At 47.9% G+C, this 14,812-nt stretch overlaps 1 protein-coding gene across 1 annotated transcript; it reads right to left on the minus strand.

The window, feature by feature from the left end:
- Window positions 1–2,219: 2,219 nt before the first annotated feature.
- On the minus strand, window positions 2,220–5,901 carry LOC107263834. The gene is made up of 3 exons (XM_025081156.1): window positions 5,462–5,901; window positions 3,505–4,184; window positions 2,220–2,347 (listed from the first exon to the last, which is right to left on the minus strand). The coding sequence occupies exons 1-3, from the start codon at window positions 5,866–5,868 to the stop codon at window positions 2,220–2,222; spliced, it is 1,215 nt and encodes a 404-aa protein (XP_024936924.1). The 5' UTR covers window positions 5,869–5,901.
- Window positions 5,902–14,812: the final 8,911 nt, after the last annotated feature.

Genomic DNA, 14,812 nt, shown 5'->3' on the forward strand with positions numbered 1-14,812 from the left:
TGCCTTTACGTCGGGGCTGTGTGCTACACGGAATCCTATGCCGAGCTCCTCGAGCAGACGCTGCAGTACACCGTTGGTAAACTCTTTACCTTTGTCTGTCTGTAGGTACATGAGTATCCTATTCTTACTACGTGCCGAAACCCTCCGGAATGCCGCGGCTACCGTCGCACCGATCTTATCGCGTAAAGGCTCGACCCAAGTGTATTTGCTGAGTACATTGATTATTACAAGTATATACGTGCAACCATCGTTGAACTCCTTCAACGAGCGAAGGTTAACAAGATTGGCCTCTCAAACGTCATCGATATTGCTGACGCGTTAGAGCGACGCTGAAACGTACGTCGTACGGGCTTATGCAACGTATACGCGTCCTGCGCCTCTAACCAACGTACGACGGAATCTCGTTTTACCCGGCCCCTAACCGCTCGCTCTAGGTTACCTTTATCGGCGTACGAAGACGGTTCTGCTTGTGTGTAATAAAGACGTCTCAGAAGGCTATCATCAGACGATGTCTTTTTCTTCTTCCGTTTCACGGCAGCCTTAACCATCTTTTCTTTTTCTCGGTATCGCTGGTTGTACCGGCCGACACGGATCGCGTATATTTTTTCCCCACGAGCTCTTCTTCCCCGGATTCTCTAAATACTTCCTGAAAAGCCTCGCCAAATTCCTCCTCTGTAGACGAGCTCTAAGTCGACTCGATAGGGCGCGGCACGATTGTGCCGGCGCGGTGTCTGATTACCGAGAGACGTCGTGTTGCTCCCCTCCCTCCATAGACGCTGATTACCGATATATTCGCGTGGTATACCGGCAGTACGGAGGAACCGCGCAAACTGCCGACTCCCCGCCGGTCTCGCTCTTTTTCTCTCACGCATAGCGTCGTTGATTAAATCCACGATGTTGGCGTCCTGCACGACGGCTCCATCGATACGCGTAACGCCCTGTTTACTCCACGAGATGCGTGGCGAACCAGCGTTGCGCAGCCTTCCTAGTAAGAGCTTAGCCTTAGCTCTGTACTTTTGGGGTACACTAGCAATGATGTCGTCGCCATCGTCGGTCAAGCTCCTGACATTATCCTCCGCAGAATTGTTATTTTTTTTCTTGGTTTCGTTATCGCGTCGCCTATCCTCGTCGATGTTATCCCGCAGGTCGTCGATGAAGTGTAGATAACGCTGCAGCACCTGATTGTACATCTTCCACTTTTCGCGCTCGTCGATGAAATTCGATGAGTATAGGATCTCCTTCATGGATGCGTCTAATCTGCTGAAGGGGGTCCCGGGGGTCTGCACGGTGTTTACGGTGTCGACACCCTGCTCCTGCTGCTGCTGGTGGTGGTGTTGGTGGTGTTGGTGGGGCGTATGAGGAATTGCCCGGTAGTGCTGCTGCTCCACGCTCTCCTGAGGGATGTGAACCATCTTTTTGGCGTGCTCCATCTCGATCTCTCTCTCTCTCTTCGTGGCGTATACCCCTATCCACTTCCCCCTATGAGGTTCGATATGACGGTGCCTAGTATGGGCACTAGCAGAAGAGGTAAGAAACCACCGCTCTGAACGATAAGACGTTTTCTAGTTTTGACGGCTGAACCCGGTCTGGATAAACGTCTCAACAGCGGCGCGTGTTTTCGTAAGCGACGTTTCTGCGTCGGCTTGAGAGGTACATTACCGCGAAGAATATTCAGAGCACATTCACGTATACTGTTGACGAGCCGTGAGTCGGCCGCTCGTAACAAAGCGCTACGCTGTTTGCTATCCAGATGGCCAACTGCCTTTAACACTGTGGCGTGTTTGTGCCGTATAGAGCAGCGTGCGCTGGATACCATTATAACCGAATGACTGGTACGTCTCGATCGGTGTACCCGTCCTTTATACTCTTTCGCGGTACGTACACGTAGTGGAACGGGTCCGAAGGAAACACGCACATGCGAAAGCGGAAGTTATCGGGGGTCGACTGCTTCAAATCGAGTGGTAGATAGCCATGCGGTTGGGCCGTGGCATCGCGGTAGACCTCCTGTACGAAGCGCGGATTTTCAGGAAACGCCTGTCTGGCCAGATGCTGTATCTGTACTTTGTCGCGCGGATGTTTAAATACAACGATGTAGTTGGCGTTCAACGAGATATCGCCATGTCCTTGCCCCTGATGAAAGAGGTTCTGCGTGATAAAAATACGCTGATATTATTATGATGGCTGCCTTTGGTAAAAAGATTGACCACCGTGTTATTGGACTATTCCCTCATAAGGTCGTCGATGATGACGAGTTTCGGGAGTGGATCGTTGCCGTAACCGGCGTTCTGCGGTAGCCCCTCGTAAAACTCTATAGCGCTCCCGTACTCGCTGTACCTCTCCAGCCATTCTGCATAGTAAAAGAGAACGCGTGCGAAGCGCACGTTGCTCATGTCCTCGATGAGCCGTAGGAATTTCTTTACAAAAAACGTCTTCCCGCAGCCCGTTGTACCGCATACCATCGACGTCCATGGGTGGTTCCACGGCGTATCCATTATGCCAAATGAGGTTATTTGGCGGTGCTCTTTACGAATATATTATTAAAGAGTCTACCGGACTTTACATAATCCCACCGCCATTGTTGGGGGTGGGGGGTCGAGCCGCGGTGGCCGCAAGACACGCGTGAGGCTCGTACGTCGCGCGCGCGCGTGTTAGCTCTTAGCGGTGACGTTGCTAGCCCCTCGTCCGGGTGAGCTCATCGTGCACCTGTGAGCTAACTGCCTGCCTGTATGTGCGTCAACCATATCGCTAGCCACCGTGCACTGCTAGCATGTCCGAAGCACCGCTGAAAAAAAAACATGGATGGGCTGGTAGAACCTTCGGGGATAGACCGATAAAAGAAAATTTTTTTTGTTTTTCAAACAAATACGTTTATTATCCGTATTATTATTGCTCAGGGTTGTATATACATTTGTACAATTTTTTTTGGTAATATTAGTTACATAAAGCCATACGGCAAGGATCCGAAAAGACCGTCGCGCCGCCGTTTTTGAAGTTCTGTCGGTTTACACGATTTTGATTCGAGGCGTGTCACTACGTCGCGAAACGGAGTACGACGTATCGCGTCATAGTGTAAAACGACCACTTCGCTGGTCTCCCCCGTTACATAAGACCGTATTCAGTCATAATTAATGGCAAGATTCGTAGAGTGGTCGATCGTGATACCTTTGACTTTGCAGACCTCTGCGTGAGAACCGACTGGCTTACGTACCCGGTACGCGTAAAATTTCAGGCCTCCCGATACAAAAGACGTGATATAGCTACCAACATCGTACGACTCCAGCTCGTCCGTTAAATCGCCCAAAAGACTGCCGAGCGGCGGCTCGTAAGCGTTATCGGCGTGACGACCACCCGATACGTATATACACGAGTCGGGGTCGTAATATAGTACACGTCGATCTAATTTCTCGAGATAGTCATATAACTTAAGACGAGCTTGAGCCGTGGTGTACGCGGCTATAACGACGTTTGTGTACGCTGTAGGTATCACCGATTCGCTCGTACTACTTGTGTTGACGTAGAGTACTTCGTCATCCGTGTACGCTGTGGGTATCCCCGATTCGCTCGTACTACTCGTGTTGACGTAGAGTACTTTGTCATCTACGGGTAGAATACCCGTAATTTCGACCTCCGGACACGTAAGCAAACTCACGAGCTTCTGACGAGTCGTTACGATTTCCGTTTTAGGTAGATTCTCGCGCTGCCCGAACTTACCCCAAAAGGAATTCAGACACAGTTTGGCGACTGCTCGCAGACCGGGATTTGATTTTATATTAGCAGGATCTAGTCGAATACCCTCGACCCGATCGTACTCCTCTACATACAGCTTCTTAGACTCATCGTCGCAGCACTCGCGCGGCCAGCCGCTAGCCTCCTGCTTAATCTTCAGGAACGTATTTATGTAACTGGCAAAGTGACCGCCCGTCCGCGTCGTCGGATCGTACTGAGTGATCTCGTATTGCCATATTTCGTTTATCGCCGTTATTTGATATCCTTTACGTACAGCGCGTCTGACCTCGTCCACAACCCATGTCCCTTCGAATATTCTATCCTCAGGATTCTCGTGAGGACACGAGCCCTGTAGCGTTGACTCTGCACAGGAACGACACAGTGCGAAAAGCAATTTACCGTGCATGCGTGTCGGTAACACGGGGTGATACAGATCTCGCGGTGGTAACACGACACACTTAATCAGCCCCCGCATGACCTCGTCCACAACCCATGTCCCTTCCAATACTCTATCCTCGGGATTCTCGTGAGGACACGAGCCCTGTAGCGTTGACTCTGCACAGGAACGCACGTCGATCTAATTTCTCGAGATAGTCCTATAACTTAAGACGAGCTTGAGCCGTGGTGTACGCGGCTATAACGACGTTTGTGTACGCTGTAGGTATCACCGATTCGCTCGTACTACTTGTGTTGACGTAGAGTACTTCGTCATCTACGGGTAGAATACCCGTAATTTCGACCTCCGGGCACGTAAGCAAACTCACGAGCTTCTGACGAGTCGTTACGATTTCCGTTTTAGGTAGATTCTCGCGCTGCCCGAACTTACCCCAAAAGGAATTCAGACACAGTTTGGCGACTGCTCGCAGACCGGGATTTGATTTTATATTAGCAGGATCTAGTCGAATACCCTCGACCCGATCGTACTCCTCTACATACTTCCCTTTTAGGTAGATTTACGCGCTGCCCGAACTTACCCCAAAAGGAATTCAGACATAGTTTGGTGACTGCTCGCAGACCGGGATTTGATTTTATATTAGCAGGATCTAGTCGAATACCCTCGACCCGATCGTACTCCTCTACATACAGCTTCTTAGACTCATCGTCGCAGCACTCGCGCGGCCAGCCGCTAGCCTCCTGCTTAATCTTCAGGAATGTATTTATGTAACTGGCAAAGTGGCCGCCCGTCCGCGTCGTCGGATCGTACTGAGTGATCTCGTATTGCCATATTTCGTTTATCGCCGTTATTTCATACACTGCACTCACGCGGCTAACCGCTAGCCTCCTGCTTAATCTTCAGGAATGTATTTATGTAATTGGCAAAGTGCTCGCCCGTCCGCGTCATCGGATCGTACTGAGTGATCTCGTATTGCCGTATTTCGTGTATCGCCGTTATTTGATATCCTTTACGTACAGCGCGCCTGACCTCGTCCACAACCCATGTCCCTTCGAATACTCTATCAAGTGGCCGCCCGTCCGCGTCGTCGGATCGTACTGAGTGATCTCGTATTGCCATATTTCGTTTATCGCCGTTATTTGATATCCTTTACGTACAGCGCGCCTGACCTCGTCCACAACCCATGTCCCTTCAAATACTCTATCCTCAGGATTCTCTTGAAGACACGAATCCTGTAGTGTTAACGCTGCACAGGAACGACACAGTGCGAAAAGCAATTTACCGTGCATGCGCGTCGGTAACACGGGGTGATACAGATCTCGCGGTGGTAACACGACACACTTAATCAGCCCCTCTACGCTATCGATGTTATTGTGATCACCCGTTAGTTCGCGACAATCATTGCCCACGTACACTCTAGGGTGACCTACAGGGAATTTCCCCGTTTTCGATATGAAGGGGTAGAGCGAACACACATCCACGTAGTGTATCCTCTCAGAACCCTCGACTTCGTAAAAACTGACGGTATTCCCTGTACGTCCACCGAAGAAAGCATCGCGGGGTTCCAGCGGTAGTTGCGCTACCAACGGGTTCTCATTCAATGTTCTACATAATGTAGCCTGTGCCGGATCGCTTATCCATCTATCGAAATCACACTCCCAGATTTCTGTCAATTCGTAACCGAGATAGCGGATCTTATCACTCATTGCCAGCGTTCTCTCGAAGCGCGCATCCATAGATTCCCCCATGTGCAACCGCGTATCCCTGTTTATGCGATAACATTTTGGGCACCCGTGCCAGAAGCATTGCCTGCGTTCTCTCGAAGCGCGTATCCATAGATTCCCCCGTGTGCAATCGCGTATCCCTGTTTATGCGATAACGTTTTGGGCACCCGTGCCGGAAGCAACCCTGAAACTGCAAGACGTGTCGCAGGCCTGTATCGGCGTCGTGGTAGTATCCGTCGACGGGCGTACCCTCCGGTAGACGGTACTCTCGAGTGCGCCCTGCGTGAACTATAGTACAACCCCAACGATGCTCTAGCAAAAGGAGCCATAACAGAGCCTTACGTGATTGTTTCTCGCTGTAGCGGTATCCGCCCGGTGGTAAAATGGCTATCTGCTCGTCCCGCAAAAAATTTTTTCTAAAAACTCTTGAACACGCTGAGGCTATGGTGGTGCTCTCCGAGAAAGGACAAACGCTACCGTGCTGGAGAAACATTGCGCGGAAAGAAACGCATGCCTGTCTGAGGATGGTGACATCGGATCTACAGTAATCAATAAACTCTGTTCGAAAGTTAAATACGTAGCCCGCAGACCGTTGTCCGTTATACCATGCTAAGAATTGATTACGTTGAGCCGTCGACATCGTATCGGGCGAATAAAACTCGAGTGGCGATAGAGGACCGATATAATGCTGATTCTCGGGGGTGTCGAATAGATGCGGAAAGATACCTTTTTGTTTCAAACCAGCAGAGCCTACGAGACCGAAGGCTTTTGGCAGTGCACTCAGCGGTATGCGAATATAATTAAGACTGTCTATATACAGGGTGTTCCGAAACTACCTGACCCGGTGGTTATGACGGTGTTTTGGAGGCCTCACTGATCACGAAAATGACCTTCCTTTTATCCGAAAGCTCGTAGTTTTTTAATGGGAGCAGGTCAAAGTTGACCAATCAGAACGAGGCGTCAAGAGAAACATAGGCACCTACGAACTCTGAGTTTTCTTCCCTCGCTTTTCTTTCTCGGTAGCTTGTTTCTTGTTTCCAATAGGCATGTTTTCGGCTGACGTCATCCTGCCCGAAGCCACCGAGAAACAAAAGCGAGGGAAGAAAACTCAGAGTTCGTAGGTGCCTATGTTTCTCTTGACGCCTCGTTCTGATTGGTCAACTTTGACCTGCTCCCATTAAAAAACTACGAGCTTTCGGATAAAAGGAAGGTCATTTTCGTGATCAGTGAGGCCTCCAAAACACCGTCATAACCACCGGGTCAGGTAGTTTCGGAACACCCTGTATATAGACAGTCTTAATTATATTCGCATACCGCTGAGTGCACTGCCAAAAGCCTTCGGTCTCGTAGGCTCTGCTGGTTTGAAACAAAAAGGTATCTTTCCGCATCTATTCGACACCCCCGAGAATCAGCATTATATCGGTCCTCTATCGCCACTCGAGTTTTATTCGCCCGATACGATGTCGACGGCTCAACGTAATCAATTCTTAGCATGGTATAACGGACAACGGTCTGCGGGCTACGTATTTAACTTTCGAACAGAGTTTATTGATTACTGTAGATTCGACGTCGCCATCCTCAGACAGGCATGCGTTTCTTTCCGCGCAATGTTTTGTCCTTTATCGGAGAGCACCACTATAGCCTCAGCATGTTCAAGAGTTTTTAGAAAAAACTTTTTGCGGGACGAGCAGATAGCCATTTTACCACCGGGCGGAAAGGCGCCCGTGGAAAAAAATATTCTATTCATTTTTTACGATTTTAAAACACAGCACATACAGAAACTACCCGGTGACGACACGGTACGCATCCACACACCAAACTTGTGCGTCGTTCAGCAAATGTGCACAACATGCATAAACGATACAGATCTCGCGAGGAAATGCCCATCTTGCAGTGTACGCGAGTACGTCTTTGAAGAGCATCCCATAAGGCAGTTTGTAGATTACGCGTGCGATCCTAAAAGAAAATCATTTCAGAGAGTAATCTGTGTGGCGCATACTGCCAAGGGTTTCGACGCGCAGTTTATACTGAAGCATATTGTGAAGCTCAAACGGAAAACTCTAAAACCACCGACGCTGATACTCAGTGGCACGAGTATCATAATGATGAAGACGGGTCGTGTAACATACAGTGTGTTCAGAAACTACCTGACCCGGTGGGCACGGCGGTGTTCGTGAGGCTTCACTGATCACGAAAATGACCTTCTTTTTGTCCGGAAGGTCACAGTTTTTAAATGGGAGCAGGTCAAAATTGACCAATCAGAGAGAGGCGACAAGACAAACGTAGGCACCTACGAACTCTGAGTTTTCTTCCCTCGCTTTTGTTTCTCGGTGGCTTCGGGCAGGATGACGTCAGCCGAAAACATGCCTATTGGAAACAAGAAACAAGCTACCGAGAAAGAAAAGCGAGGGAAGAAAACTCAGAGTTCGTAGGTGCCTACGTTTGTCTTGTCGCCTCTCTCTGATTGGTCAATTTTGACCTGCTCCCATTTAAAAACTGTGACCTTCCGGACAAAAAGAAGGTCATTTTCGTGATCAGTGAAGCCTCACGAACACCGCCGTGCCCACCGGGTCAGGTAGTTTCTGAACACACTGTATGTTACACGACCCGTCTTCATCATTATGATACTCGTGCCACTGAGTATCAGCGTCGGTGGTTTTAGAGTTTTCCGTTTGAGCTTCACAATATGCTTCAGTATAAACTGCGCGTCGAAACCCTTGGCAGTATGCGCCACACAGATTACTCTCTGAAATGATTTTCTTTTAGGATCGCACGCGTAATCTACAAACTGCCTTATGGGATGCTCTTCAAAGACGTACTCGCGTACACTGCAAGATGGGCATTTCCTCGCGAGATCTGTATCGTTTATGCATGTTGTGCACATTTGCTGAACGACGCACAAGTTTGGTGTGTGGATGCGTACCGTGTCGTCACCGGGTAGTTTCTGTATGTGCTGTGTTTTAAAATCGTAAAAAATGAATAGAATATTTTTTTCCACGGGCGCCTTTTTTACCGGTTTGACGTAACACTGATGGCCTACTTTGTTAACGGTCTTGCAGACTCTACAGTACACCTTATCGCAAGAGTGTTTACGCAGCGCTCTTTGAAGAGGCCTGAGACACTGTGGACAGCTGCGAACGGCCTGGCATACGCTCTTTTCTTTTCCTTTCTGTTTAATAAGTAGCGTGTTTATATGATTATCGAAACAGATTTGGCCAGAAAAGTACCTATGGCATTCGCGACAATACAATGTACGGAGAGCAGAATCGTAGGGCGGTTTTCCGAAACATCGAGCGCATTTGTGAGAGCACTTATGCTCTGCCTCGTGCGTGTAAGATCTGTTACATGGTATGCAAAAACCACGACTACCGACCGCACGCCACATATTTAAAATAGGCTGATAATGCTGCGAATTATTATAATACAGGATGCGGAGCGTTTGCCGTGGTTTCCCTGAGCCGTACGCGTTATCAACTGCTTGCGAACCGTCGTACAGCGGTTTCTCGCCGCTACCTATGCTGTCAAAATCGTAAACAACGATTGCTATACCCCTCGGGGCTAGGTAGCTTTGAAATTTATCAATTTCTGTAATACCGCAAGCGTCCGGCGGTATGGCTACACAAGCGTTTGTCACAAGCTCGAGAGCAAATTGTTTTTGTAATTTACTCCGTTGACGCCGTACAGCGTTCCATCGGTCATGCAACTCCCCAGAACGCACCTCCCCGCGTTCAGCGTGTACCATCGCCACAGCGAGCGACCTAGGTAGACAGAGGTTATCGTTATTCACTATGGTCAGTATAGTGATTTTTTTTTGAAATTCGTGCGCTAATCGCACGCGTCCTGTACCCCGCGGTACTTCGACTATACACGACTCGATGACAAAAGACCTATCTATTTGGAATGCCTGGGCGTTCTGTACGCCGGACGATATCACACCCCACACATCGTTTTTGAGAAGTTCTCGAGCCGGCCTGTACGACAGCCACGCTGCTCCGCACGCAAAACTGTCGGATTTGATCGTTAGATCTATATAGTCCCGCGCGGTACACGAGCTTGTGAGGTACGCGTGTATATCTCTGACTGCCCCGTGTAACCATGATACCGTATTTGTATCAGGGTCTTCGGGCGGCCTCCGGATAGCCATTGCTATTTCACGCCCGTCTAAACGAAACCTATTTATACGACGTGTCGTTTCGGATTGTATTGTAAATCTATATCCAGGCGGTAGCACGTCGTTATTGATATTTCCGTCGGCATCATCGTCGTCGCTCTGTGGTCGAAGAAGGGGGCCACCGCCGATCTGTCGACATACCCCGTCGTCCTCTGCATCTAACGTTTGGAAAAAAAGTTTTTATTTTTACTTGTCAAACACAAAAAATGGTGTTAAGCGCATACTGATTTCTCATTCCTCGCGAGGATTAAACATTGACCCTATGTATGAGAATAGCGCGTCTAACTGACTTTCATCACTCCCTACATTTTTTTAAAGTTAGCAATTTCGAGAAAAAAAAGCGTTAACCGCTAAGGAACACAACTTTGTACGTTACCTTCTTCGTAGGTATCCGAGTCGTTTAGATTCTCATCATCATCATCATCGAGCTCTGCTAATACTTCGGCAGCCTCGTCGGCATCCGCCTCTACGTACACACCGTTCCTAAGAACCCATAGTATTGGTTCTTCAGCATTGTCCTGATCCTGCGGTGGTAGCAGGTCACCCTGTACAATAGGCTCTCGACTATCGTTGTCTATATCAGCATTGAGCGAATCTACAATTTTTTTACTTTTTTATTTTCACACAAATAAATTTCAAGCGGTTTCTGTGTTATGTTCGACGCAACGCAACCCCATTGCCCCCCCCCCCCCTTCAGCACCCCTCAGTACTGCCATTAGCAAAGGTTAAAGACCACGACAGATGTAACCGATCCTCGACGAACATGCGTTAATTATTGTAAATCATAGATTACATATATATATTAATAATTAAGGGATATTATCATATTATATTATACTGTACACGACATCTCATACTCTCACACATTTCCAGAAATCACACCAACACTGACATTGCAGGTGGATGAACAGGAAGAAAGAGAGATCACGGCAAACAAAGAATAAGAACGGCACGGGCAGCAATGCAGAACAGGATACCTAGAATTAAAGTGCCTAAAGAGCATTTTACTATAACACCGCGAACACCGCGCACAACAGAACTCCTACCCGTCACCTTCGCACCCACCTCACTACTAAGATATTCCTGACAATGCACTTACCCAAACAAGAATCCGCGATTGAAGGCCTGTAATGAGGATTAATCGAACAACAGGGTTCAGTCGCCCCGATCACGCCGTAACACGTATCCAAATTCCCCGAAATTTCCTGACATTGCATTCAATCCCCTCCAAACCAAAAATCTTCCTTACGAACTCCAATGCCGATCATCCGCAGTTACTAATCAATCCTCTGGTAGAGCAGTATCCATTTTTGAAGTCTTGAGCCGATTGTCCGCGCCAGTTAAGTGTTGTGCCGATCAAATACCTTAGGGCCTATTTTAATCTAGCTTGCCTTAGGACCCAAGCGAAAAGTGTATCATTTCAGTACCGGGCGTCCACGCGAAAAGAACTCATTTCTTGGCATTTCAATAGATATTCGTCTAGGCGAGTGTCCACCTTAGGGCTGGACCAAGAATTTCCCGTTCAACCAAATTTATTTCACTATCGTCGAGAACCGAGCGCCGTCTCTCTCTCTTCCTCTGCTCATCCACCGGTAAGTAACTCACATTCCTACATCTGTTTATATTGTGACGTGGTAGATTTTACCCCGTCAGGTCCTCGGCGGGAACTGTCGTGTTACGCGGGAAAACGCGTATTAGAGAAGAATGCACGCAAGATGCCACCACCTCAAGGGCTAACGAAGTTGTGAATTTGTTGATTTCTGATTTTGTTGTTTTGATTTTTGCTATGTCCCATGCCGCGAATATTGTATTCGCGGGCTTACCGAATCTCAAGAAGAACTAACGAGGGATCAGAGCTGCGCGCGCTGTAGCTCACCGCACCAATCACCTCGCGACTTGGATCAACTCTACGCACGCTATCACCCGAGCTACATGAACTGGTCTACGTGTACCGAGTAACTAGCAGGGATCTATTACTCATTCCGCGTGACATAGACCTACGAACGACGGAGCACCTGTAACGCACCACAACTCATGACGGAGGCCCACCGCTATCGACGAATGGAACGAAGACTCGCGAACTGAGAATCCGGGACGCCTGGTGAACCGTTGCGAAGTCCTAGGGGACGACGGAGCTCATCGCGGGTCCGCCCGTAATCACTGTTCCCGAATCGTATGAATTGTCGCGAAGACGTATTTTGAATTGTAGCGCGTGGTGTCAGATCGGAGATTTCTGATTGGGGCCGAAGGACCAATCAGCGGTGGTTGCGAATAAGGGAGAGGATAATACTCTCCGGTGCTGCCGATTACGATCGAAAGGGAAGGCAACTTCCTTCTTCTTGCTTGGACCGTCGACGACGCGAGTCGTGTTTTTGGAACCGTTTGTTTTCCGGGGTAATTTCTGTGGAGAATCCGGACTTCGTCCGAAGCCGCGTATACGGGCTCAATTCTCCAGATCGAAGATAGGTAGAGATTTCGGTAAGCGATTTGTTAATTTTCGTGAGCGACGAAATCTCGGAACACCCCGCGTTTTGTACGTTTGTCGTTGAATTGTGCCTGTAGGCACGTGGGAGATGTTCCTACTCGTAGAACCGCGTTCGTTTTGAGTACGAGATTCCGCCTACCGGCAAGGGACTGTGTTCGCGTAAATATGTTGCCCATCGTGAACATATTTATCGCGCGTTTGTCAATCGAATCGAATGAATGTGTTTGAATGATAAGTTCTCTCGGCAATGTTGAGTGTTAGATCTCCGAATCTTATTGAATCGCGTTCACGTTAGGGTCGTGTTGCCGAGAGACACGGAATAGTCCTTGAGGTCGTGTTTTCGAAGTGTCGCGACTAAATCGCGTTATATTGTTGAATTGACTCAAGGATTGAGATTGTATGTAATTGACCCGTTAGCGAATTGTCCGAAAGTATTTATTGAATATTGAATTGTCGAAATGTCGAATTGTATCGAATCGTACGAACGTATTTCTTGACTGTTAAAAGTATCGAATTTTATCGGATTGTACGACTGTATTGAGTGAATTGTAAGATTTAGACTGCGCGGAATAGATCGCGAACTTTGTACGTAGAATTCGGATTAGGACTTAAGCGAAGATTGATATTGTCAATGGTTGTGGTTTTCGTCACGATCTTATTGGGTCCATTATTTATTTCGAAATTGTCAAGTTTGGATTTTGTACGCCTGGTGAACCGTTGCGAAGTCCTAGGGGACGACGGAGCTCATCGCGGGTCCGCCCGTAATCACTGTTCCCGAATCGTATGAATTGTCGCGAAGACGTATTTTGAATTGTAGCGCGTGGTGTCAGATCGGAGATTTCTGATTGGGGCCGAAGGACCAATCAGCGGTGGTTGCGAATAAGGGAGAGGATAATACTCTCCGGTGCTGCCGATTACGATCGAAAGGGAAGGCAACTTCCTTCTTCTTGCTTGGACCGTCGACGACGCGAGTCGTGTTTTTGGAACCGTTTGTTTTCCGGGGTAATTTCTGTGGAGAATCCGGACTTCGTCCGAAGCCGCGTATACGGGCTCAATTCTCCAGATCGAAGATAGGTAGAGATTTCGGTAAGCGATTTGTTAATTTTCGTGAGCGACGAAATCTCGGAACACCCCGCGTTTTGTACGTTTGTCGTTGAATTGTGCCTGTAGGCACGTGGGAGATGTTCCTACTCGTAGAACCGCGTTCGTTTTGAGTACGAGATTCCGCCTACCGGCAAGGGACTGTGTTCGCGTAAATATGTTGCCCATCGTGAACATATTTATCGCGCGTTTGTCAATCGAATCGAATGAATGTGTTTGAATGATAAGTTCTCTCGGCAATGTTGAGTGTTAGATCTCCGAATCTTATTGAATCGCGTTCACGTTAGGGTCGTGTTGCCGAGAGACACGGAATAGTCCTTGAGGTCGTGTTTTCGAAGTGTCGCGACTAAATCGCGTTATATTGTTGAATTGACTCAAGGATTGAGATTGTATGTAATTGACCCGTTAGCGAATTGTCCGAAAGTATTTATTGAATATTGAATTGTCGAAATGTCGAATTGTATCGAATCGTACGAACGTATTTCTTGACTGTTAAAAGTATCGAATTTTATCGGATTGTACGACTGTATTGAGTGAATTGTAAGATTTAGACTGCGCGGAATAGATCGCGAACTTTGTACGTAGAATTCGGATTAGGACTTAAGCGAAGATTGATATTGTCAATGGTTGTGGTTTTCGTCACGATCTTATTGGGTCCATTATTTATTTCGAAATTGTCAAGTTTGGATTTTGTTATATCCGCGTGGTGGCGTCCGAAAGGGGCGCAAAATAAACGATCGATTTTTGTTATTGTTGACCCAAAAAGCCGGAGTATTCATTTTGTGAAGTTGTCCTTACTCTTGAAGATCCCCGACGCCTCCGCATAGCTGAGTTAGCCAACGTAGGCACGCGAAGACGAACCGTAGAAGTTGATACGTGGTTCCCGTTTTGGAACCTGGCGCCCAACAATACCAGAGGTATTATTTTGAATTGGATGTGTTAGCCCTGGGTTGCCTGGAAAGCGAAGGAATCGCGTAAGTTGTGCGCCGGTCAGTCTCTCATCTCCCAACGAGGCTCGATCGCGAAATTGACGTCGCAATATATATATATATATATATTGCGACGTTATTCCCCAAAAAAAAAAAAAATCCCACTAAGAAATTAGCCGATAAAAAATATTCGGAAAGTAGGGAACCGTACACAAAACGCCGTATGATTCTCTCTCCAGAAATTTCGATATTCACAAGACTCGATACGCGATGAACTAAATA

The sequence above is a fragment of the Cephus cinctus genome, unplaced genomic scaffold, assembly GCF_000341935.2.
Source record: "Cephus cinctus unplaced genomic scaffold, Ccin1 Ccin1_scaffold0163, whole genome shotgun sequence".
Classification (NCBI taxonomy): Eukaryota; Metazoa; Arthropoda; class Insecta; order Hymenoptera; family Cephidae; genus Cephus; species Cephus cinctus.